General features: G+C 34.1%; 1 protein-coding gene across 4 annotated transcripts in view; it reads right to left on the reverse strand.

Annotated features, from left to right (window-relative positions):
• The window catches only part of NBEA (neurobeachin), a 690698-nt gene that overhangs the window by 219272 nt on the left and 446023 nt on the right, over nt 1–25403 (reverse strand). For all 4 annotated transcript variants that reach the window (XM_087436200.1, XM_014791275.2, XM_087436202.1 and 1 more), the window contains one exon: nt 10533–10657. In XM_087436200.1, coding sequence (XP_087292326.1) covers nt 10533–10657 — 125 coding nt within the window. The remainder of the gene's footprint in view (nt 1–10532; nt 10658–25403) is intronic.

Here is a 25403-nt window from a genome sequence, read left to right on the forward strand (position 1 = left end):
GAAAGAGATGGGCAGAAGGGAAATTGTCTCATTTTAATTTTATCTAAATGTAACATCAGAAAATTCTAATGTTTCTAAACATCTGGAAATCAGTTTCACAAGATGGCATTCTTCTTTGAAAGATAAATTCTTTTCAATACGTACCATTTCACAATATTTTAGTTTGTAAAATGTGTTTTGACAAAATCTATCGCTAAGTAAGATAAAATACTGCAATTCATTTTCAAACCTAAATACTTTCTTTTAGAAGTATTAATGACATATGAATACTTTGGGAAATTATAAAATAAAGATCTCTTTTTTCATTAAAGCTAAAATCAGAGCAACAAATACCTTTAAAGAACAGTGCTTTTAGTAACTCTAAATGATGTTATTTAATTTCCACTAAAAGGAAAATATTTTAAGATAAATATACCTCTCAACTAATTACATTAGATATGGTGACATGATATCATGCAATAATATGTATGAATCAATCTATTACTGAGAAGTTTACAATTCTGAACATTTCAAAAAAAGATGAAAGAATGCTTTTTATTATATTGAGAAACCTATCACTCAAAAATATTTTACACCGACTTTAATGTGAGATAAAAGCAGTAGATACACACATAAAATGTACTTTACTGTAACAATCATTTACTAAAAAGTAAATATCTTTCTTTGTAAATAATTTAAATTCAAAATTAAATTTTGTGTTTGACTTTATAGCACAGACATAGTATTTCCTCCCTTAAGAAACATAAGTAACGATGACGTAAAAGTAAAGACCTACTGAAGACTAAGGAGTAAAAAAATCATCTTCTGTATAGAATAGGATTTTTTTTAAGAAAATAGACTTTGCAGTAGAAAAATCCTAATGGTAAAAACTGTTAGAGTTACTGAATAAAAACACCATTGGAAAGAATGACTAGAAATCTCCAGTATCTTTTGTTCTTTTATACCTGATGCTGAGTCAGCAGCCTCACTCTATCAATATGAAATCAATTTATGAAAGTATTGCCATAAATGAAATAGACTGTTTCTATTCAAATAGATGGTTTCTATTTATTGTTTGAAATACACTTTAAGTAAAAATCTGAGTAGTTATTGACCAAATTTAATAAATACAGATAAAAAATCTGGACAGTTCAGACATCAAATTCCTCCCTTCTTAGTTGTGGGTGTTTCAGCCTGAATGCATTGAATTTAACCATGGTTTCCACTTCAATTCATTTTTGTTGACAGAGAATATATTGAATAATCCAAAGTAGATATGATCTATACTATCATAAAATAAAAAATCCAAGATACCAGCTTCAAATTCATAATGAACTTGATTCAGAAAAGGTAATCCTTACCTGAATCAATCATTGATGTTCCTTATGGTCCATTTTAGCACATCACTATATCACATAAAAGTAGAGTACAGCATCCTTTGTGTTTTTACCAATGAGGAACATGTATAGATTTTTGTTTATTTTAAACTAGACATAAACATAGTATCTGCAGGTAGGCTGGTCTCTGAGAAGCTCGAGGAAAATATTTCAGTGGTATAGGAAACATGTAGAATTAGTGATATAGGCATTAACTAAGATGAAATGTTCATAGAAATTATTCTAAGTGATAAATTCTTATTCAGATTAGTTATGCTTATAAACGATTTCCTATATTATAAGAATAAAAGAAGAAAATGGCTACCAAACATCAACAGTTATTGCTCAGCGGAAAAGGACATCAAGGACACTTGCAAGTAAAAGAATTGGATCAATATTAACGTGATTTTCATTTCATGCTTCCCCAGCTCCAGTAAGCTGACAATATACTCTGATTATGTGAACTGCCTCAGAGTAACACAGAAAAGGTTATTAGAGCAAGAGGTGGAAATGGAATGCACTTTTTATATTGACAGGCCTGCTAATAGAGTATACTGATTTACAAAGACATGCAATGCATTTTCACAATTTGGTTCTGACAGCAAAAATGGAATTTCCTTTATTCCTAATTCAATATATTCATATGTAAGCAGTATTTCTTAAAGCAGACCAACAAAGGGGATATTCATAAACAGCATTCTTAAACTGAAAAAAAATGCAATTAAAAAGGTGCAAGAAAATATTATTGAATTTAAGTACAGCACTATATAAGCATGCAATGTTAACTTAATAATCTTAATGGAGTGAATGTAGAAAACTGCATTCTATGCTTTTTAAAGGAAATTTGATAAGCCATATTTTAAGGATTTACATGATGATAAATGTAGAATCTCTCTGCAGTTTAGACTGGATATTACTTGATAGGATTTTGATTAGCCATGAAATTCGGGTGATTTTTAAATAGGATTTCATTATATTGGAAATCACATGGCGCACACTTTACTTGTGGAAAAAAATGCTAAAACATATAGAAAACTTGGGCCAGTTTGGAACCCTCTAAATATCATCAAGAGCAGAGATGCTACATTCTTCATCTTTGTGACTCTTAGAGACCAATGTTAAAGTATGCTTAGAAAAAGACTAGCATGAAATAAACACATCAACATGGTAAAGACAGTTATCTTTACACGGTTGTCTATGAGTGATTTTTTTCCCCCTTCTTTAAACTTTTTTGGCATTTTCTATATTTTCTACAAAGAGCACGTTTCTTTTCAGGAAGGAAGGAAGGAAGGGAAAAAGGAGCAAAGAAAAGAAACCTTGCACTATGAGTCAAGAGGAGTGGATGGCAGATGAGTAGCAGAATGGAAGGAAGAAAGTTTTGGCAACTCTTGGAATGAAAGAAAAGATGAAGTGGACAACTTGAAGGGGGACTGAGCGGGTGGGGAAGACTTCCTCTGGCAGTAGATGCCGCTAACCTGGGGAATGACGCTTGGATTTTCTTTTTAAGGTCTGTCACAAAATTCAGTGTGGAAAATTTACTTTTAAACTCTGGGAAATGGGGGCCAGGATGCTTTGGATAGGTAAGCGAGCTCAGAGACACAGAAGGAAGAGGTAATTAACAAAAATTTCTTTTTAATTATAAAAAAAATGGAATAGCTAACAGATGGTGCTGATATAGGTTATTTAAAGCTCTTTTCATTATTTATTTATTTATTTATTTATTTATTTATTTTTTCCCCCAAAGCCCCAGTAGACAGTTGTATGTCATAGTTGCACAGCCTTCTAGTTGCTGTATGTGAGATGCGGCCTCAGCATGGCCAGAGAAGCGGTGCGTCAGTGCGCGCCCGGGATCCGAACCCGGGCCGCCAGCAGGGGAGCGCGCGCACTTAACCGCTAAGCCACGGGGCCGGCCCTAAAGCTCTTTTAAAAACACCAAAAACATGTTTTTATAAATGACACGAAATGCATACTCTGTGAATAACACTAAGTTCATCTGTACTGATATATCTTTATGGATGAGAGGCTATAAGAGTAGGCCAAAACTTAGCAGGTAAACTTTAGAGTGGGGAAATGGTCAATAATGCTCTTGCAGTTAAGAAAATTCCAAATCTATCTACAGCAACACACTATATAGTAAGGGAATGGTATTTAGACTGAGTTTTTGCTCTATCTACCATTTATTAGTTAGCATGTCACTTAATTTCTATGGTCTGTCATTTTCCCAAATAAAAATCATTAATGGCTCTGTCTATTGACAAATCCCTTCACAATATGGCCCCAAACGGCCTTTTCAGCCTCATCTTCATACAATCTCCCCACACTATCCTGTGTTCCATCATACAGCACCATTTTCCATTCCCTGGACACATCACGTTGTGTTGTCCATCCACAGTGCTACCAACCCACTTACTGGCTTGGGAAAGATCTCGAACCATCCTTTCAAGTCCAACTAAAATTTATTTCTTCAGTTAGGCAGCCCCCTTCATTGAGCTCACACAGAATTTTTAATACACTTCAATGAAAATATTTATCATACTGTATTGTAATTATTTATAAATTCAATTGTGTGTACATTTTATGAAAAATTAGTCTAAAAGAATATAAGCAAGATTACGAACAGTTCCATGTCACTCGGCAATAAGTCCATTAATAGGATTTTGTTTGCTCCTTATACTAAACAGCTTTTGATGCTGTAAAGGGAAATAAAGTACAGACATAAAAAACATATTTTGGAATTTGAAAATACCATACTTACAGACCTATTCCATAGAAATACCATCCTTTAATGCTGCTAGTGAAAAGGATGAATGGATGTGGTCATATACACAGTATATACCTTGAAATTAATCAACATCAATTAAATAAAAAATAGCAACTAGGTACATAAAATTGTATTAATGTGGATGCTCTAAATGGAATAGATAGAAGACATGATTCCTGCCCTCAAACCGTTTTTCTCTTATCTCAGAATATGGAACATCTAAAATTAAACTATTTTCTGAAATCTTTACAAAGTGACCTGTTACCAAGTGCAAAATATTAAGGCCATTCAAAAGAGTAAGTTAGGCCCTTTTATACCTCCATGTCTTGGTAATTTCTGTTATTACTCTGCACTTCCCTGCTCACCTGGTAAACTCCTAATCTCTCAAGACAATTCATCAGTAATCATTTCTATGAAGTTGACTCTGACCCACTAGGCTCAGAGTCAGTCACTCTTTCCTCTGGGCTCCTTTATGAACTATTACCTCCCTCTATGATAACTGTTTATTTCTTTCCACTAGACCAGGTTTTTTCAACCTTGGTACTACCGACACTTTGGGCTGAATTGTTGTTGTTCTGAGGGAGCTCTCCTGCTCATGGTGGGATATGTTAGCAAAAGTCCTGGTTTCTCTCATCAGATGCCAGTGACCTCCACCCCCGCTGAGAGCACTACACTAAACTATGTTCTGTTAGAAGGTAGAAACTGTCTCAATTTCTGAATCCAGCATCTACCACATGCATGGCATCTAGAAGATAGTCAATAAATGCTTTTAAATTAATAAGGTTACTCGATTCCTCTGAATCTGTTTAAAGCCTTCAATCTGAAGCTTCAACATAAAAACAGAGGTGTTGCTAAACCTTTGTTGATATGAAAATGCTATACAAAATCTTTAAAATGCATTTTATAAGCATATTTTATAATGTAGCATTTATATAATCTGTTTTAAATACTTTAAGAGACTATAAAAACCACAAGGTAAAGACAAGGCTATGATATTAAATATGACACTGGCACCAAAAAGAGCTGACAGATGATTCCTTGCATGTCCTCTTTCTCTCTCTCTCTTCTAAAAAATTTACATCATTAACTTTTCAATAAGTTATTTTAACCATAATCACATCATCTATTTTATTCTAAATATGGGTATCCAATTAATAATACACCAACTAAAATGGACTTATCAATGAACAATGATAAGACATTTGCTAGAGTTTCTACATAACACAGACAATAGGTTATTAGGGAAAAAACCAAATCCTCTTTCTCAAATATTACAACTATAAACTCTTATAAAATGGAAGTCGGAAAAAAATGAAGTCATAATTTGAAGCTTCTTTCTCAACAACTGTACAGCTGCATTATGACTTTTTATTCTCAGTGCTTTTCTTATTTCTTGAGGACTGCAAGTAGCACATTACAGTAGCTATGCATACACCATCAGAACTAATTGAATTCCAGATTCATTGCAGAGCTGCTTTTCATTCATCAAGGTCACATCTTGATGGCTTCACAAGCTTAGATAAATCAGGTGTTAAGCAGACACACCTCTGAGGAACCTAAGGATGTTCTCATTTGCAGTGCTCAGCATATCTTATTATTTATTGCCAAAGAAATGACTGATTAACTTTGTCATCTTTGCTCCATGTTTTTTTTTTCCTCCAGCTGAAGCAGCCTGCCCTCTCCTTCGATGCCTTATCAGACCTATTTAAGATGATGTCTTTGATCACAGACATGAGGGGGCTTGAGATCTTAGGCTTTGATGAAACATTGTTCCACTATAATTTTATGGAAGGGAAACAGAGGTCTAAATGATAACTGACAGTCAACAAAGAAAACCAAACTTATTAAGATTTTGTGCTATTCTTTGAGAGCATAATCTTTTAAGCACCAGAAATGCACAAGAAGTTGACTAGTCTAGATTTTATTTAAACATATAAATAATATACAAAACCCTCCTTTTTCAATTATTTCCTTATTAGTTAATTTGCTCTGAAGAAGAAAATCCTGCAGGTCAGAAGATGCATTTAGGAGCTTAAAAATATTTTCCTTATATTTTTCCATTGCTATGGTCTGTAAAATTCCTTGTAAACAGTTAAATTTGCACTTGTATGAGATTTTACTATCAGAAAACACCTAAATAACACACTCAATACATACAAAATTAGAAGATTAAACATTAGGAAAAAAATTACATGCCTCTAGGTTTTTATTAATCATATTCCAACACCAGAGGCTGAAAGTATATCAAATCACACCAAATCTTTTGCACATGACAACCTCATAAATTATTCAATTCATTAGTATTACTAAGAAGCATGAAAAACTCTATCAGTGTTAAGGATGTTTTCCCAACCAAAAAAGGTCAACCAAAAGTTTTAATAATGAAATTGAAGGGAAAACTTTTCAAAGTAAATATAAAATAAAATTATTGTCCTTTATGTCTCCTTGAACATATAGTCAATTCTGATTATTTGCTCTTTTAAGAAAACGTTGTTAATATATTTTTTTGGTGGCTCCAAATAAATTGCCTGAAAAGAATGTCATGAAATCCAAATTATGGCTAAATGTTTCTGCCCACGACATAAAAGTTTAACTATAATTTAATGTAAAATGTTTGACTGAATTTAGGGAAAAACCACGTGATTCAAAACATTTTTATTAAAACATTAATTCTGCTAATTCAGTTTCACTTCTATTACATTAGTATAGGCTCACATTCTTGAAACATAATGTACTACAGGAACAGAGAGACCTGACCAGCATTCATATCCCAGGGATTGCTTTGATGGCCATGTAAATATTCCCTATTTAAGTAATTTAAGGTTACTCCCTCAGCTTGTACAACTTGTTTAAACAACTTGTGGAAACTTTGATCACTGATTCAAATACTTCTAGCCATAGTGATAGTTCCATTCATAAGATATTCTCTTGTTCCTAAAACAATTTTGTTGCTACAATGTGGAGAAATATAAAACATCTTCTTCACCAAAAATTACAGCAGAATTTCTGTGCATTTAATGCTTAACTTTCAAGATAGAATTTATAGGAAATTGAAATACTATAATTATTTAATATAGAGTTAGAAACAAATTGAATTTCAATTTGTTATAGAAGCTCTCTCAAAATTTGTAGGTTTGTGCTATAAATATACCCTTTATCTATGTCTACATAAACCGAAACATTCAATCATTTGGATGTTGGCCTACACACTGCCAGACTTTAAGGTACTTAAACACATTTACACGTTTAATGGCAGGCTGAGTGGCCCGATGGTGGGGTGAGTCGTTTTACTTTTATGAATGTTCTGGCAATATGTGAACACAAAGCTTTCTTTAAAATACACAAATTATGTTTTCAATTAAATTTTTCAGCATCTATTTTTATTGGATGAAGTGCTTTGTAATAATTACTGACATTTACTTCCTATTTCTTCTGAAGAAAACTTTATACATAGGTTAGAAGGCACACTGAGAGTTTGGAAGAAGCGACAATACTACATTTTTCTCTTGGCAGTTTGTAATCCTCCTTCTACTTCTATGTACAGATCACTCTAGGGAGTCCTTTCCACTCAGCCTCTTCACATCCTCCCTATTTTACTCCCTACTCTCTATCCACTTCCAAAGTCCACAGATGTGAACTGTGATGAATGTTGAAGAGATGTGCTCTAGAATTTTTTTAGAGGTAGAATTGTTTTAGTTCTCTTTTGTCTTCCACTACACAACGTTAACCCTGAGAATAACCATGGAGTAATTCGGGTAAGGGTACCATGTAGATTTCTTGAATATTTTATGGTATACATGTGGTCATTGTTCTAGATATGTATAAAAATAAAAACATGACCCTCTTTCCTTTTATCAAGAATCCAACTCAAGAGGGATAATAGGTTCTGAATACTGCTGATGATCCAGTATTTAAAATTCATAAACCACTACATATTTTAAAATACACTTATACCACACACTGAGGATATTTAGAATCATGTACATCTCTTATCTATTTCAAAATTAGACTATTATTTTTTAGTTTAGGTTCATTAATGATAGTTACTATGTTACTAAACCATGACTATTAGTCTTAAAAAGATTTTAAGGTGAAAGATTTTAAAATTTTTTTCTGATAGGATTTGACACTGGCTTAATAATCAAGATATTTTACAAATTAAACATACAAAGTAAAGTATACACTTTTATAGACAACCAAATGAATTATTTTTCTAACAGACCCTTTTTTAGAGCAACCTGTAGAGTGCTGGATGTAGTATAATGTGGCTCCTATATCATTAAAGCTTTGGCAACACAGTATCACTAATAACATCACTCCAGCCTAACCTATTATGAATTGCCTCTAGATGTTTCTAATTTCAAATGAGACGAATTGAAGATGAATTGGCAAAAAAGTCTAAATTATTGGGTATATAAAATGAAGTTTTAATAATTTTAAATTTATATTATAAAGCATGCCACTTTAAGTAGGTATTTCTAAGAATCTCTTCTATAGAATGTAAAGATAATATCTCATGATATGATAATAATTATCATAAAGATAAAATCTATTTCATTTTAAGTTGGTGCTAAATCCTTAGGTGCTAAAATCCTTAGGTAATCTTCTGAGTTGTTTAAAGAAATCCCCTACAATACAGGCCAACTATAATTTTTTTCCTAGCATATTCTTTCCTGTAGTTACTTTTACTGTAAAGTTACTTTGTAACTTTATCTTAAGTATAATAGTTTCATATGAAATCCTCATGTATTTATTTAATTATTCTTTGAGCCTTACTAAGTTCCAGTTACAGTCATGTGCCGCATAACAACATTTCAGTAAACAACAGACCACATATACAACTATAGTCCCGTAAGATTAGTACCATATAGCCTAGGTGTGTAGTCAGCTATACCATCTAGGTTTGTGTAAGTACACTCTGCGATGTTCACACAACGACGAAATCACCTAAGGATGCATTTCTCAGAACACATCCCCATTGTTAAGTGATGCGTGACTGTATAACAATTCACAGACTATTTGCACAACAAATTTTAAAAGCTTTGCATATTTTCTTTTTATTAGGATTAAATATTTTCTCTGAATGGTATTATATGTTATAAACTATGGTAAATTTTAAAACAGATGGCTCGTTTATTACTCTCAAATAAATGAAAATATAATAAAAACACAAGTAACTGTAAGAACAAAAGTGGTTAATAACAAAAATATATGAATAGTGTTCATTAATGATATTTTCCGAGTGTATATGGTTTATAAAATTCTGATATGATCAATCAAACTTAAACTTGTTAGAGCATTTAAAAATGGGTCAGTAGGCAAATAGTTCTGTGTATGCTTCTTAGTGGACAGCAATCTAAAATAGCAGCATTTGTATTAAATTACAAAAAATATTTTGCTGTTTACTATTTTTTTTTTTTTTAAAGATTTTATTTATTCAGTTTTTTCCCCCCAAAGCCCCAGTAGATAGTTGTACGTCATAGGTTCACATCCTTCTAGTTGCTGTACGCGGGACTCGGCCTCGCATTGAACGGAGAAGTGGTGCCTCGGGTCGCTCCCGGGATCCGAACCCGGGCCGCCAGCATCAGAGCGCGCGCACTTAACCGCTAAGCCACAGGGCCGGCCCTGCTGTTTACTATTTAGTGTACATTTTATAAAGTATAATTTAGGGAACAGTTCTACTATAGTGTGATAGTTGATATCTTTAATGTGGAATGGTCTTTTTCAGATGTATTTGCAACTCACTGGAGGGTTGGGAACTTAAATGGGCATATTGTAGCAGGATTTATTTTACTTTATTTTTTTAGAGAATAGAACAGAATGGAACAGGATTAAAACAGAGACTGTCATGCAACGAAATTATTAATAAGACACTTGTTTCCATTAAATACAGAAGTATGTGCATGTATATATGTATATACACAAACAGTATACATATGTATATATATTTCAGGTATATATGTATATTCACATAGTATACATGTGTGTATATAGACATACACACACACATTATACATAAAAATATACAAATCTGAGTACATGATTACAACAGTATATATTTTTTTCACCTTGGGTCTTGGTCACCAGAGTTTGAAAGACACTGAAAAAGAAACTGATTTTACTCTTGTTTAAGGCTGTATGAGAAGAATGTTAGATAATAACCAACTACGTAGAGTCTTTTAATCTATTAAAAAGCAGTTAAAGAGTCTAAAATACATCAAGAGGGGGAAATAATGGGTTGATTGAGTGTAACTTAAATGATGCTGAAGTATCCTTGAATGGATGAAGCAGAACAGAATATTTTTGACTTATGACATGGAGAATTTTAAAGGCTAGTGAAAAAAAAAAGAATTATCATCCACAAAGAGTCACCTCATATCCAGAATGATTTTTGTTTAAGAAGCACTGGTACTAACCATACTCTATTGCAGCTTTGAGCAATGCTTCCGCATGAGTGGAGCCAAATGCATTACGAACAAATCGTCTTCTTCGACGAAGATCATCTTCCCAGTAATCCAAACGCCAGAAATCATGCAATTGGCTAACAATGGGGAAATAAAGAAACAATAATCACCATCAATAACAATGTATAACTGGAAATACATTTTTTCCATAAAATTAAAGCTTTATTTCTTTGGTCTCATTGGAAAATTAAGAATTTTTGAGATAGTTATATTGTATACAATTGTATTTGTATACATATGTTTCCTCTACAAATGAACAAAACTTAACATAGTAACATTCTCATATTTTAGGCACTATAACACTCAGCTTTGCTTTCTTTCCAATTTTCTTCCTTCTACTAAAAATGTTAATCATGGGGAATTTAGTAATAAATGCAGCATCAAATTACAAGTATTAATGGCACAGTTCGCATTCTTTTACACTGTTTTTAACAAGGCTGGTAAATCACAGGATAGACCTCACTACAAATAGTTTGCAATTTAATGACCATGGTTTCTTAGTAGACTGAATTAAGAACTATAAAATATTGCCCACTTGGATTTGGTGGAACAATGATTAAAATAATGTGCTGAAATATTCATTGAAATAATTCCCTATTGCCCACAGCAACCTGAGAAAAGTGCAATTTTATCCATTATTAATAAATACTGAATTAGAGCCGCAAAAATTCCAGTATGTGGTAATCGCCTTGGTAAATTATTATTCCAAGGCTAACAGAGTCCTTGGATGATTTTATAGCTTTCAGCTAATATAAACCATGAACAATCATGGCCATCATTGGGTAACATTGTATAAACTATGTTATACTCTAAACCAATATTAAAAATCCACGACATATTTCAGAAACTACTGAAATATGTTTATTGTATATCAATGGAACATTTCATGACATCATTTTTGTTTTCAATTTAACTTCAATAAACATTGGTGATAAATGCCACTGCTTGTGAAGTCTGTTTTTCTCTATATAGTTTTTGGAGTAATATACTCAAAAGATAATATTCTAATTTTCCTGAGCAGCACTAGTCATAAAAACTTATAAAATGCTTTCATACAAGTTTTGATTTCATTTTAATATTTTATTGTAAAAGAACACTATGTCTGATTAAGGCAGGGACTGTATATGTTTTGTTCATCATTATACCTAGCATAATGTCTGGCACATGCTCTATTTTTAATAAATATTCAATGAATTAATTAAAACAATTGTTTCACTTGTAAATCATTGAAATCAATGATTTACTTTTGAAAAATATTTTAGATTTTACGGCTATACAATTTTGTTTTCTAAAACTTAATTATAAAAGAACATAATGTAAGTGATATATAAAAATGTTAAAATAAGCATTTGAATTATATTTTAATACATCTGTTTTCATAAAAATCATAATTATAATAACTTTATTTTTCTATCAAAATAATGATTACCTGATGAATAATTGTTACAAGTATATACCTCCGTCATTAATTAAAAATAGCATGGCTTCTTTCCTTACAAATACAGACTAATCCTAGTGGTTTAAGCTAGACCATGCTAAATTCTTGCTATAAAGATTTCCCTTAACAGTATGCTAAAATTAAGTAACTGAATTCACCAGGAGAGACCACAGAGCTAATATTTTCTCAAATTTCTAACCATAGACATACTTTTCTCTATTCCTCCCATTAAGTACAACTGAAAAACTCTGGACACTACATAAAGAACAAATATAACAAGTCTCTGAAAGGTGGAGAGCAGAAGGCAGACTGGCTAAGAACCGAGGGGCCTAAGGAACAACGTAGCGATGAGTTCCCTGGGTTGTCTTTTTGTCTCATATATCGTAGACTTGAGGGAAAGGGGCTAGCAACCCAGATAGGCCAATGGTTGCAGGCCAAAAAAAAAAAGCCCGCAACAAAAGCCTGCTTTTTCTAGCCAAAGGACCAGGAAAGGGTTAGTCTAGGAAGACAGAAAACTTATAGACAACAATTGCTGTACTCTAGTCAATCACCAGAGAGAAATTGCAGCCCCACCCCATCTACACCAGCCCCACCCTATCTACACCAGCCCCACCCTATCTACACAAGCAATGGAGGAGTGCGGAGCCTGGATATGAAGCCTCATGAAGGTATGATGCGTTGCCCTAACATCTTCACTGGGGTGGTATCACAGAAGGCCAACTAGAGTGCCAGGACTTTGATCTCTGCTGGCTGGTAACAAGGTGCCCCATCCACCCTCAAGGAGTCAAAGGAGACTATGTGGAGAGTCTGGTTTGCATCCCCACTGGACAGTAATGAGGCATTTTTCCCTCTCCTCACAGGCGTGGTGTCAGAGGAGGCATAGTGGAGAGTCAGGACTTTCACCAGTGACCAACAGCAATGAGGCCACCCCCACCAGTGGATACCACATGGGGAGCTGGAACTCTGCCCCTGCCAGGCAGTGATGAGGAGCCACCCCTCCTTGAATGTCAATGGAGGGGAAGTGGGGAACCTAGGTTTCTACCTCCACCTGGCAGTGAAGAGGCAGTGCTCCCTACTTCTCTGTGAGAGAAAGTTAACTAAAACACAAGGTTTAAATGAGACAAAAATACCTCAGAAAATAATAAGAAAATGTCCAGGTTTCACTCTGAAATCACTTGTCATACCAAGAACCTGGAAGATCTTGAATAGGATGTAAACAGACCATCAACAGATGTCAATGCTGAGATGACAGGGATGTTAGAATTTTCTGACAAGGATTTTTAACCAACCATAAATAGAGAATGCTTCAATGAGTGCTGATAAACATGCTTGAAACAAATTAAAAAATAGAAAGCCCAGCAAAGAAACAAAAAGTCTCAGCAAAAAAAAATAGAAGATATAAAGTACCAAATGGAAATTTTAGAACTGACAAATACAATGACCAAAATAAAAAGCTCAGTGGATGGGCTCAACAGGAGAATGCAGGGCACAGAAAAGAGAATTACGTAAGTAGAAGACAGAACAATAGAAATTCCCCAGTCTGAACAACAGTTAGAAAATAGATTTAAAAAACTGAACAGAGCCTCAGGGATTCATGATTCTAAAATCTAACATTTGGGTCATTGGAGTTCTGGAAGGAGATGAGAAAGAGAGCGGGGCTGAAATAAGTACCTGAAAAAATAACAGCTGAATACTTCCCCAATTTTGCAAAAACCTACAAAGGTACACATTTAAAAAGCAGATTCAACTCCAAACATGATAAACACAAAAAATTCATGCTGAGACACATCCTAATTAAACTTCTGAAAATTAAGGACAAAGAAAAACCTAAAACGTAGACAGAGAAAAATGACATCTTACTGACAGAGGTACAACAATTAGAGTGACAGCATATTTCACATTAAAAGCTATGGTGGCCAGAAGAAGTGGCAAAATATTTGTTATGTGCTGAAAGTAAGGAAGTGTCATCCCAGAACCCTACACCCAGTGAAAATATCCTTCAGGAATAAAGGAGAAATGAAGATATTTTCAGATGAAGGATATGAAAGTATTTGTTGCCATCAGAGCTAGTCTAGAAGAATGGCTAAAGGCAGAAAAGTAACATTAAAATTATGCATTTACTAAAAATTTCTGTTGATATTATCCACTTTATTGTTTTTGAAATGTGTTTTATGCAACAGACAAATAGTTTTGTTTTGTTTTGCCACAGAGCATAGCGTTTGCCATTTTTATGTAGTTTGTAATACACTTTCTTCCAGTCTCTTCTTTTTGTAACTGTCCCAGGAATTATACTAACTTAGACATCTCCATTTGATTCTGCATCAGTAGTATGCATTCATTTTAGATATAAAACTGTGTCCAACTTATTTTTTAAAACTACAGAAAAGACTTAATTGCAAATAAAATAATAATAAGCATTTCAATGTAAGTACCAATTAAAGTTTACAAAAATATCATTCTAATTCCTGCTTTCTCATAAAATATTCAAACACAGTACAATGCTAAAAAAAAAAGTCACAGTGGCTAAATCAAAATGGAATTAAAAAAAAATGTTCCCATAACCCACAGGAAGGCAGAAAAAACAAAACAGAGCAGAGAAAAAAAAAAAAAAATGGAGAAAAAATGGAAAAGAAAAAATAATGCTTCAAAAAGAATGCTGTCTACAAGAAATCCACTTCAAATATAACAATATAGGCAGGTTGAAAGTAAAAGGATAAAAAAGATATATCATTCAAACATTAATCAAAGGAAAGCAGGGGTAGCTGCACTAATCTTAGATAAACATATACTTCAGAGAAAATAAAATTACTAGAGAGAAAGAAAAACCTTATCTAATGATAGAAGGGTCAATCGACCAAGAAGATACAAGTCCCAAATGTGTATGCACCAAACAACAGAGTTGCAAAATAGATCAAGCACAAACCTCACAGAACTGAAAGGAGAAATAGACAAATATACAACTATAGGGTTTATATATACAACCCTCTTTTCAACAAGTGATAGAACACCTAGGCAGAAAATCAGCAAAGATACAGCAGAATACAACACCACCATCAACCAACATTTTTAAAACACTCCAACCAACAGCAGAATACACATTGTTTTCAAGTGCCTGTAAAACATATGCCAAGACAGACCATATCTGAGGCCATAACACAAATCTAACAAATTTAAAAGAACTGAAATCATAAAGTGTGTTCTCCTACAAAAATGGAATAAAAATATAAATCAAAAATAGAACCAGAACAGGAAAATCTCCAAACACTTGGAAACTAAAACAACACACCCCTAAATAATCCATAAGTCAAAAAAGATTCTCAAGAGAAACCAAAAAATACATTGAACTGAAGGAAAATTACAATAAAAATATCAAAATTTGTGGGGCACATCTAAAACAGTACTGGTACGGAAATTTATAGTACTTAATGCCTTAATCGGAAAAGATGAAATGTCTCAAATCAATAAACTTAACTCCCACTTTAAGAACATAGAAAAAGAAGAGTAAAGGAAGCAGAAGGAAGGAAAGAATAAAGATAAAAGTAGAAATCAAGGGCCGGCTCCATGGCTTAGCAGTTAAGTGCGCGCGCTCTGATGCTGGCGGCCCGGGTTTGGATCCCGGGCGCGCCCCAAGGCACCACTTCTCCGTCCAGCGCGAGGCCGAGTCCCACGTACAGCAACTAGAAGGATGTGAACCTATGACATACAACTATCTGCTGGGGCTTTGGGGGGAAAAAAATGAATAAATAAAATCTTTAAAAAAAAAAAAAAAAAAAAAAGAAATCAATGAAACTGAAAAGAGAAAAAAAATAGAGAAAATCAGTAAAACAAAGAGCTGGTTCTCTGAAAAGTACAATAAAACTGACAAAGTAAAAAGAGAAGATACAGATTACCAGTATCAGGAATGAAACAGGGGATACCACTACAGACCTGGAAGACATCAAAGGCATAATAAGGAAATACTATGAAAGACTCTACACACATAAATTTTTTTTCTTTTTTTGTGAGGAAGATCAGCCCTGAGCTAACATCCATGCTAATCCTCCTCTTTTTGCTGAGGAAGACCGGCTCTGAGCTAACATCTATTGCCAATCCTCCTCCTTTTTTTTCCCCAAAGCCCGGGTAGATAGTTGTATGTCATAGTTGCACATCCTGCTAGTTGCTGTATGTGGGACGCGGCCTCAGCATGGCTGGAGAAGCGGTGTGTCAGTGCGCGCCCGGGATCCGAACCCGGGCCACCAGCAGCGGAGGGCGCGCACTTAACCGCTAAGCCATGGGGCTGGCCCTACACACATAAATTTGACAGCTTAAACAAAATGGACCAATTCCTCACAAAATACCAACTACCATAACTCATTCAATATGAAATAGATAATATGAACAGCTCTATAAATATTAAGGAAACTTAATAAATTATTTAAAGCTCCCAAAAAATAATCTCCAGGCCCAGATGATTTCACTGGAAAATTCTATCAAATATTTATAGAAGAATTTTTCTTCTAAAAATTAGAAGAGGAAGAAACATTTCTCAATTAATTTTATAGCTAGTATCACACCAATACAAAAACCAAAGACAATACAAAAGAAGAAAACTACAGACCAATATCCCTTACAAACATAGACAGAAAAATCCTTAACAAACTATTAGCAAATAGAATTCAGGAATATATAATAAAAATTACACATGATGACCAAGTGGAGTTTGTTCCAGAGATGGAAGGCTGGTTCAACATTTGAAAATCAAAATCCACCATATTAACAGCTAAAGAAGAAAAACCATGTGATCATATTAATCAATATAGAAAGGAATTTGAAAAAATTCAATAGCCATTCATGATTATAAAATTCTTCAGAAAAACAGGAATAAAGGGCAACTTCCTCAATTTGATAAAAGCATCTACTAAAAACCTAGAGCTAAAATTATATTAAAGGTTAAAGACTAAATGCTTTTCCTTTAAAATGGGAATGAGGCAAAAATGTCTGCTCTCATTACTCTAATTCAGTATAGTACTGGAATTTCTAGTCAATGCAATAAGGCAAAAAGAGAGAAATAAAAGGAATATAGACAGCAAAGCGAGAAATAAGAATGTCCTTATTTGCAGAAGACATGACTGTCTATGTAGAAAATCACAAAAAATCTATCAAAAACTCCTAGATCTAATAAATGAGTTTAGCAAGGTCACAGGATAGAAGATAAACATACAAATATCAGTTGTGTTTCAATATGCTAGCAATGAACACATGGACACTCAATAAAAATAAAATTTAAAATCACTAAAAAAGAGAGAAATACTTAGGTATAAATCTAGCAAAACATGTATAGGACTTGTGTAATGAAAACTACACAATACGGATGAAAGAAATCAAATAATATCTAAATAAAATGGAAAGGCATACCATGTTCATGGGCTGGAAGACTAAATACAGTAAAGATACCAATTCTCTCCAAATTCATAAACAAGTTTAATATAATTCCTATCAAAATTCCAGCAAGAGTTTTAGTAAATACAAACAAGATTATTCTAAAGTTTATATAATAGAAAGATAAAAGTGGGAGGAATCAGTCTACCTGATTTCAAGACATTTTATAGTTACAGCAATTAAGACTGTGTGACAAGGCCAAGGGACAGACACACAGATTAATGAAACAGAATAGAGAAATGAGAAATAGACACACACAAATTGTGCCCAACTGATTTTGACAAAGTTGGAAAACCAATTCAACAGAGGAAAGATAGCTTTTCAATGAATTATGCTGGAGCAAGTGAACATCCATAGGCAAAAAAGTAAACCCTGACTTAAATCTCACATCTTATACAAAAATTAACTCAGAATGGATCAGAAACATAAATAATTCTAAAACTATAAAAAATTTAGGGAAAAAAAGGAGAAAATCTTTGGGATAGGGCTAGGTAGAGAGTTCTTAGACTTGACACCGAAACCAAAAGCATAAGCCATCAAAGGAAAAATTGATAACAGGACTTCATAGAAATTAAAAATATTGGCTTTACAAAAGAATGTTAAGAGGATGTAAAGAGTATGTGGTGAAAATAATTGCAAACCACATCTCTGAAAAAGGACTCGAATTCTCAAACCCAACAGTAAAAAGCAAAGTACACAATTAGAATATGAGAAAAGATGTGGGACATTTCGCTGAAGAAGATATACAGAGGGCAAACACACACAGGAAAAGATGTTCAACATCATTAGTGATTAGAGATAGGCAAATTAAAACCACAGTGAGATATCACTCCATTTTTATCAGAATTGCTGAAATAAAAAACAATGACATCACTCAATGGCGAGGATATGGAGAAACTGGATCACTCATTCATTGCTGGTGGGAATGCAAAATAGTATAGTCACTCTATGTACTCATATACAAAAATGTTTATAGTCGATTTATTTGTAATATCCATATATTAGAAATGACCCAGATGTCCTTAATAGGTAAATGGTTAAACAAATGTGGTACATCCCTACCATGGAATACTACTTGGCAATAAAATGAAATGGAATATTGATACACACAACAACCTGAATGAATCTCCACAGAATTAGGCTGAATGAAAAAAAAAGTCCACAAAGCTTACATACAGTATGATTCCATTTGTATAACACTCTTGACATGACAAAATTACAGAAATGAATAACAGATTAATGTCTGCCAGGGGTTAAGGAAAAGGTGAAGTCAGCAGGGAGGTGTGTGCCACTATAAAAGAGCAACATGAGGGATCCTTGTGATAATGGAAATGTTCTGTACCTTGACTGTATCAATATCCTGGTTGCTATATTGTACTATGGTTTTGCACCACATTACCATTGGCAAAAACTGGGTAAAAGACACATGGGATCTCTCTGTCTTATTTCTTAAATTGCATGTGAATCTACAATTATCTCAAAATAAAGTTCAACTAAAAAATGTCCTCACCATATCAAGACTTCAATATATATGTAACATTTTCTATACTCACACATATAAGGAAGTTATACAAATTATTTTTTTAATTTCCAAATTCAGCATCCTATATTTCCATGATATTTATTTACTTTTAATGATGAAAAACAAACTTTTCCTTCACTATCTCTATTGCCTTAAAAAACCTGCATAAAGAGTAATCTTGGATCCTTACTCCTTGGGTTACTTTCTAGCCTAATTTGGGGATCAAATCAAGTACCTATACTCAGTCAACCAGCAATATTTATGGACACTTATGGTAGAATACTGCCTACGAGACAACCGAGGTCAGGTATGGTATTGAGAGGGAAAATGATAAGGAATGCATCACTTTTCTCTATGTTTCCTGTGGGGGAGGAGGACACATCCAAGTTTTTTTTTTTTTCCTGAGGAAGATTTGGCCTGAGCTAACATCTGTTGCCAATCTTCCTTTTTTTGCTTGAGGAAGATTCAGCCTGAGCTAACATCTGTGCCAGTCTTCCTCTATTTTGTATGTGAGTCACCACCACAGCGTGGCTAATGATGAGTGGTACAGGTCTGTGCCCAGGAACCGAACCAGAGCTGCTGAAGCAGAGTGAGCCGAACTTAACCACCAGGCCATGGGGCTGGCCCTGGACACATTCAATTTTGACTGCCTGCTTATTCCCTCCTATACTGGAGAGACACATAACAGCTATTAACCAAGTTCAATTAATAAATGACAGAGTAAATGATGCATCTCAATGGAAGTCATTCTTTTCTCTAATATCACAAACTAGTTTAAATTGTGAGTTGGAAAAATTGTATTCTGTCATACCTACTTAAAAAAAAAATCACAATTGTTAATGTCAAAATCCACCAATATCCTGTTCATTTCAAATTTCTTTTCTAAGTGTTTTGTTCTATTTTAAATTATGTTTCTCCTTTACCTTTTCAGACTGAAAAAAGTCCTCATGCAAATTAAACAAGTAAATAATACACTTCTTGGTTCATAACATTAAATTTAAGTAAAAGTAACAAAGTTTCCCAATGGTTTGGGAAACTTTGGATATTTGTTCTCTGATTTTTTCTTCTGGTATTTTTCCCATTTTCTATGTGGAAATTATCTTAGATTATTGACAGTCAGTCTTCGATTATATTTGGGGTTTTCAATATTTAAACAGAAATAAACTCTTTTAAAGAGGCTCCTGTTCCTCCTGAACCATGCTTGTTTGTGTTTAGTTTAAAGATACTGGAACTGAGTATAGATGAAATAACAATAGGTACTGAGAGCTGTGATTTCTTTGCATCATCTTCTAAAATAACTGTTAGTCCCCAAGCAATAGGCAGATCCCATGGGTATCATTCACCTAGACTGTGATGGGAATGGTGCCTCTGAACTTCCAAAGTGTGCCAGCAGTACCTTCCCTGTTGCCCCCTCCCAAATCCACTACAGTGTGGCAAGAAGTAGTTTTCTAGCCTCTTCACCACTCTGTCCTTTTTTTCCTTCCTTTCTCCAACCCCAGCAGAAACAGTGACTTCTATTTTATTTTTTTAAGTGTAATTACTTACTGAGAGATGGTCAATACTAGCAATAAAAATACTGGTTTGTTTTATAGATGTTCCATTCTGATAGTCTTAAAACCCTAATAAATGAGGTCCCTAGAAATGTGGAGATTATATTGATCCAAGAAAACTCTTCCACAAGAGGCCCGTATAAACCTCTCTGTGGCTCTGGCCTTGCATAATCTGGGAGAAGCCATATTCCCGAAGGGTGGAGGAGAAAGCAGAGGGTAGAAGAAAGGACAAAGACCAGGGACAGATGGGACTAGAGGAAGTTCAGAAGAGGTTGATTATACAGGCTAATTAATTTGCAGAAAACTTAAAGTAATATTTTGCACCTACTGTGGACTTCTGGATCAACAGAGAGAAAGACTGACTTTTCCCTGCCATTGTGGGACTTGATGGAGGGGTTTAATATAACTAATGTTAGTAGTTAATAGCTTCCTAGACTACACCTCCGCTCCTTCTGGGTTGCTCTTCCTAACATCTGTCTCAGTTTCGTGTTATTCCTTTGCACTTGTGTTCTTTACATTTTTTTCATATGTGTTTTTCACCCACAATGGTTTCTTTTTTGTTGGCGTTTCCATTATATCTTCACAATTATGTTTTTAAAACTTCTCATAAATACTGAAAGTGATTTCTTTATTGAATTTCTGGCTGTGGGATTTATACTTTTTTCCCTGAAATTTTTGAAATCTGCTTTCCTGTATGACTTCTATCTAGCATTCCCATTATTAAAAAAAATGGGGTAATTTACTCATCACTAACCCATGGATGAGTTTTATGGGTCCACAAAGCTCCTGACATGGTATGCAAAATTGTGTGGGATATGTACATATGTATTTTGGGGGAGAGGTCCACAGTTTTAATAAAATTTTTCTCAAAATAGTTCTTATCCAAAAATGTTTAGAAATACTGTTAGATAGTATATAAATAATTCTCTTTTTGTGTCCTCATTTTTCTGGTGGATAATGCTGTTTACCAGCAAGTCAAGAGCCGTTAGACGTTCTTCTGTGGGTAGAATGTGTCTGCGAAAGGCTTATGTTCCAACACCACTATATTTGGCATCTGGGCCAGGTTACCGATCTAGGAAATCATCACTCTGCTTTCTGTTCAAACTTCTACTCACTATTTTCTTCTCTCCTTCCTTCGATGTTTCCATTCAAAAAGATATTTACTGAACACTTATCCTGTGTTAAGCAATGTTCTTAGTGCTGAAGATACATTCTAGCAGCATAAGGTATATAATAAGATATATTCCTTTTCTTTTTTTCTCACTCACGTTCTTCACTCTGTTTACCCATTGAAATTCATCAATATACAAGCCCATAGACTCTTTAACTAAATTGCCCCTCTATGACTCTATTTAATATTTCAGCGTACTAAGATATACTTTGTCATATTGTGTAATGTGAGCCACTCCAGAAAAGAACAATAGAGACTCCTCTAATAAGTTTTATTTAAGAGTAACTCTAGATGTGACTGTTATTAATAATTTGTAAGCAGGATCACAAAATTTTCCTCTGTGCTATGCCTATTTATGTCAGTATATTTTGAGTGCTCTGAGAATTTCATTTACTACGCTAAGTTAGGTTGACAAGCATTTCTTTTCACAAAGGAGGGCTAATTTAGATTTCCTGCACTTGGAGAGCAACCAGGTCAACACTTAGGGAGCCACCGTGCTATCATCTCCACACTTGTACAGGTAATCAGTCTGCACCAAAGCTCTGCTTGCAGTTGCTAGTTTATAATCTCATGCATGATACCTCTAGTGACGTCAACTAGGAGTGTGAATATGATATCATATGTATTATTTTCATTTATTTATTTATTCTGGTTTTTATAGCTTTGTTTTTGCCTTTCATGACTGAATTACAGAAACACTGACTATCATACGTATGTTTTGTTCATGAGTGTGGTTTTTATAAGTACACTGCATAATTGCTGGAAAAGAGTAGGTAAACAGCCAGTAATTAATGAAGGGAAGATCCCCAGTTAGGTTCTATTATGATAATTAATGTTACTATTGATGTAATGGTGTTCATTAAATGGATTTTGGTGTTATTTTAGCACAAATAGAGTTCAGGAAATCATAATTATTCTCCATGAAATTTTTTTATAATTACATTTTAGACTTATGAGAATGCACTCAATTTTCTTAAAAGGGATCCCTCCTCCCCTTCCAGGAACGGATCACCTTCATAAGCTGGGGGGAAAACTGAATTTACTTGGTAAAGCATGACTGAACTATTAATTGGTTACCTGGTATTTGGTAACAAAAACTAACCAATGGAACAGAGTAAAGAATGAAGGAACAAAGGAATATTTTGCTAAAAACATACTCAAAATATAATGAGAACTTGAATTTCTACTTGGCTAAAGAATTGGTGGTAATCATTGAGGTCAGGACCTTTGTGCATGATTTCTAATTCTACCAAGATCAAATGAATACACAAATATTAACCTGACAGACTAATAGTTAAAAACTGGTATCTTCGCCTCCTTGGGACAGATTGTAGATAGTACTCCATCGGTTTTGAAATAAGGCATGCCTAAGTGACTTCGCTCAGCCAATAAAATGTGAGCAGAAGTGAGTCACTTCCAGACAAAAGTTTTGAGAGCCTATAAACAATTTGCCATGTTGCCTTCCCCCCACTGTAGTAATCAAGAAAATATGCACTGACATGGAGTCTCCATCACTTTGCACCCCTGAGTGGCTTTAGTGAGCAGAGCTTCCCTGCAGACCCATGCAGGACATGCAGTATGAGGGAGAAATAAACTTTTCTTGCGTTGAACTGCTGAGATTTGAAGGTCGTATGTCACTGTAGTATAATCTAACCCAAGAATTCTGTAAGTTCCTAGAATAATAATACTTATAGAAGGGCCAATATTTACTGAGAGTTTATTGTGTTGCAGATACTTTTCTAAGCACTATATATCTATTAACTCATTTACTCTTCATAAATTCCCTTTGAGATAAGTACTGTTATTAACCTGTTTTACAGATGAAGAAATGGGGGCACATGGAGGCTAAGTAATGTGCCCAAGATTAAGCAACCAGTAGGTGGCAGAATGAGTATCTGTCCTCAGGGCACCTGACCTCCTAGCTCATGCTATACTGCCTCTAACTGTAAAGAAAGCAACCAAGGAAATGGACTGTCTTGAAGATATTATACTGAAAGCACTAGCACAGCTGTTTCCTGCTTCCCTACAACCAGAGAACTAATTATTCTGAATGAAAAATAATAACTCCGAAATACTAGAATGCTGTGTGTGTTGTGTATGTTCATTCACTTAGTGAACAAATATTTACTGAAGACCTGCTATGAGCCAGGCTATAAGCTAAGTACTAGGTATTCATGGACAAATACATTGACATGATTCCTGCCTTTGTGCAGCTTTCAGTCTATTTCATAATATAAATAAATTAATAAATTCATAATTAAAATTTTTTATAAGTGTTAAGAAGGAAAGAAATGAGATACAGTAATAAAAATGGGGGAATTGACTTACTGCATAAGTGAATGTACAAGTACACAGGTGTGAGTATGCTGGTGAAACATGATTACAAAATATGTCAGCCAAATGAATTCTGTATTTATTGGCATTCTTAGTTCTCCTCCACAAGCAAAATCATCAGCCTTTTATGTAACATGTCTTGCGTGCTTATAGTCAATCCTAGCAATACGTATTATCTCAACGCTATAAGCGCATGTACACATTATATATCTTATATAGCATATATATATCTATATATATATATTTTATGTATCTTATCCAAACTATATATATACACATACACATTTGATGTATTAAGCCATTAATACTGTTCTGATTCTCTTCCTATACATTACTGGGCACTTCTTCCAAAGTCTTCTTTCTCTGACGCATTTCCATTCTTCTAACCTGAGGTTGTGTATTTTATCTGTTAATTTAAATTATAAATTGATTGGTGAAGCTCCTAAAAAATGCATCATTCCTGTCTTTGAAAAGTGTCTCTCACATTCTGACACTTTAAAGTCATAGTTTAGAAAGCCAAATCCTAGTTTCAGCCCAGTCTTTTTAAGCCAGGCTAGTTTGTTCCCTCTCTACATGATTACTGAACCTGGAAGGAAAGACAGGATTCCATAACCAAGATTCTAAATACACCACTGCGGATGCAATCAAACTTATTGGCTATATCATTTGTGCCCATGTGTATCAGTGGGGAGCAGTTACTGTGAATGATGATTCTTGAGAAACTCTCTGAAACATTTTGGATTCACAGTAGAGGGAGATCGTGATTAATGAATGTATTGAACAAGGTTCTCCATTAACTACGAGGAAGCTTTACACGAAAAAACAGTGAATATCATTAAAGTGTAGGGTAAGAGTGCACAAGCTATACTTAACCATGAGAAAAGTTTTCTTAGCAACCAAATCAAACAGCTAAAGACGTGAAAAAGAGAGTGAGTAGGAAAGTAAACTCCTTGTCTAAAATTTTGTTTCCAATATGGGTTTCTTATTTCCACCTGAGTTATGATCTAACTTTTTGCTTATGTTGCTGCTCTCTCTACAAGACCATTTGCAGCTTCTGCTACCCTCTGCCTTCCTTTCCCCTTGTTTTGTTTATTGTAGCGACAATCCCATTGTATTTCTTCATATCACTTTTGCTCTTAATTTACTTTTATATCAGAAAGAGGAAAAGGTAGTATCATTTGGTTAAAGTATGATAATGTAATCTAAGTCATATAACATAAAAGTAAAACCTTTCATCATAAAATATACTACACAAGAAAACTCTTAGTTTATTCACAGTGAGCTTTGAAAAACCAGGTTAATGTTATTCAGTAATTTTAAAGGGGTGTGTATTTGTCCTGTAAGTGTGACGGTGGATGCATGCCTATTTGATAGAGGGCAGAGCAAACCA

Source organism: Ceratotherium simum, chromosome 10, assembly GCF_057802395.1.
Source record: "Ceratotherium simum simum isolate JZ-2026a chromosome 10, ASM5780239v1, whole genome shotgun sequence".
Lineage (NCBI taxonomy): Eukaryota > Metazoa > Chordata > Mammalia > Perissodactyla > Rhinocerotidae > Ceratotherium > Ceratotherium simum.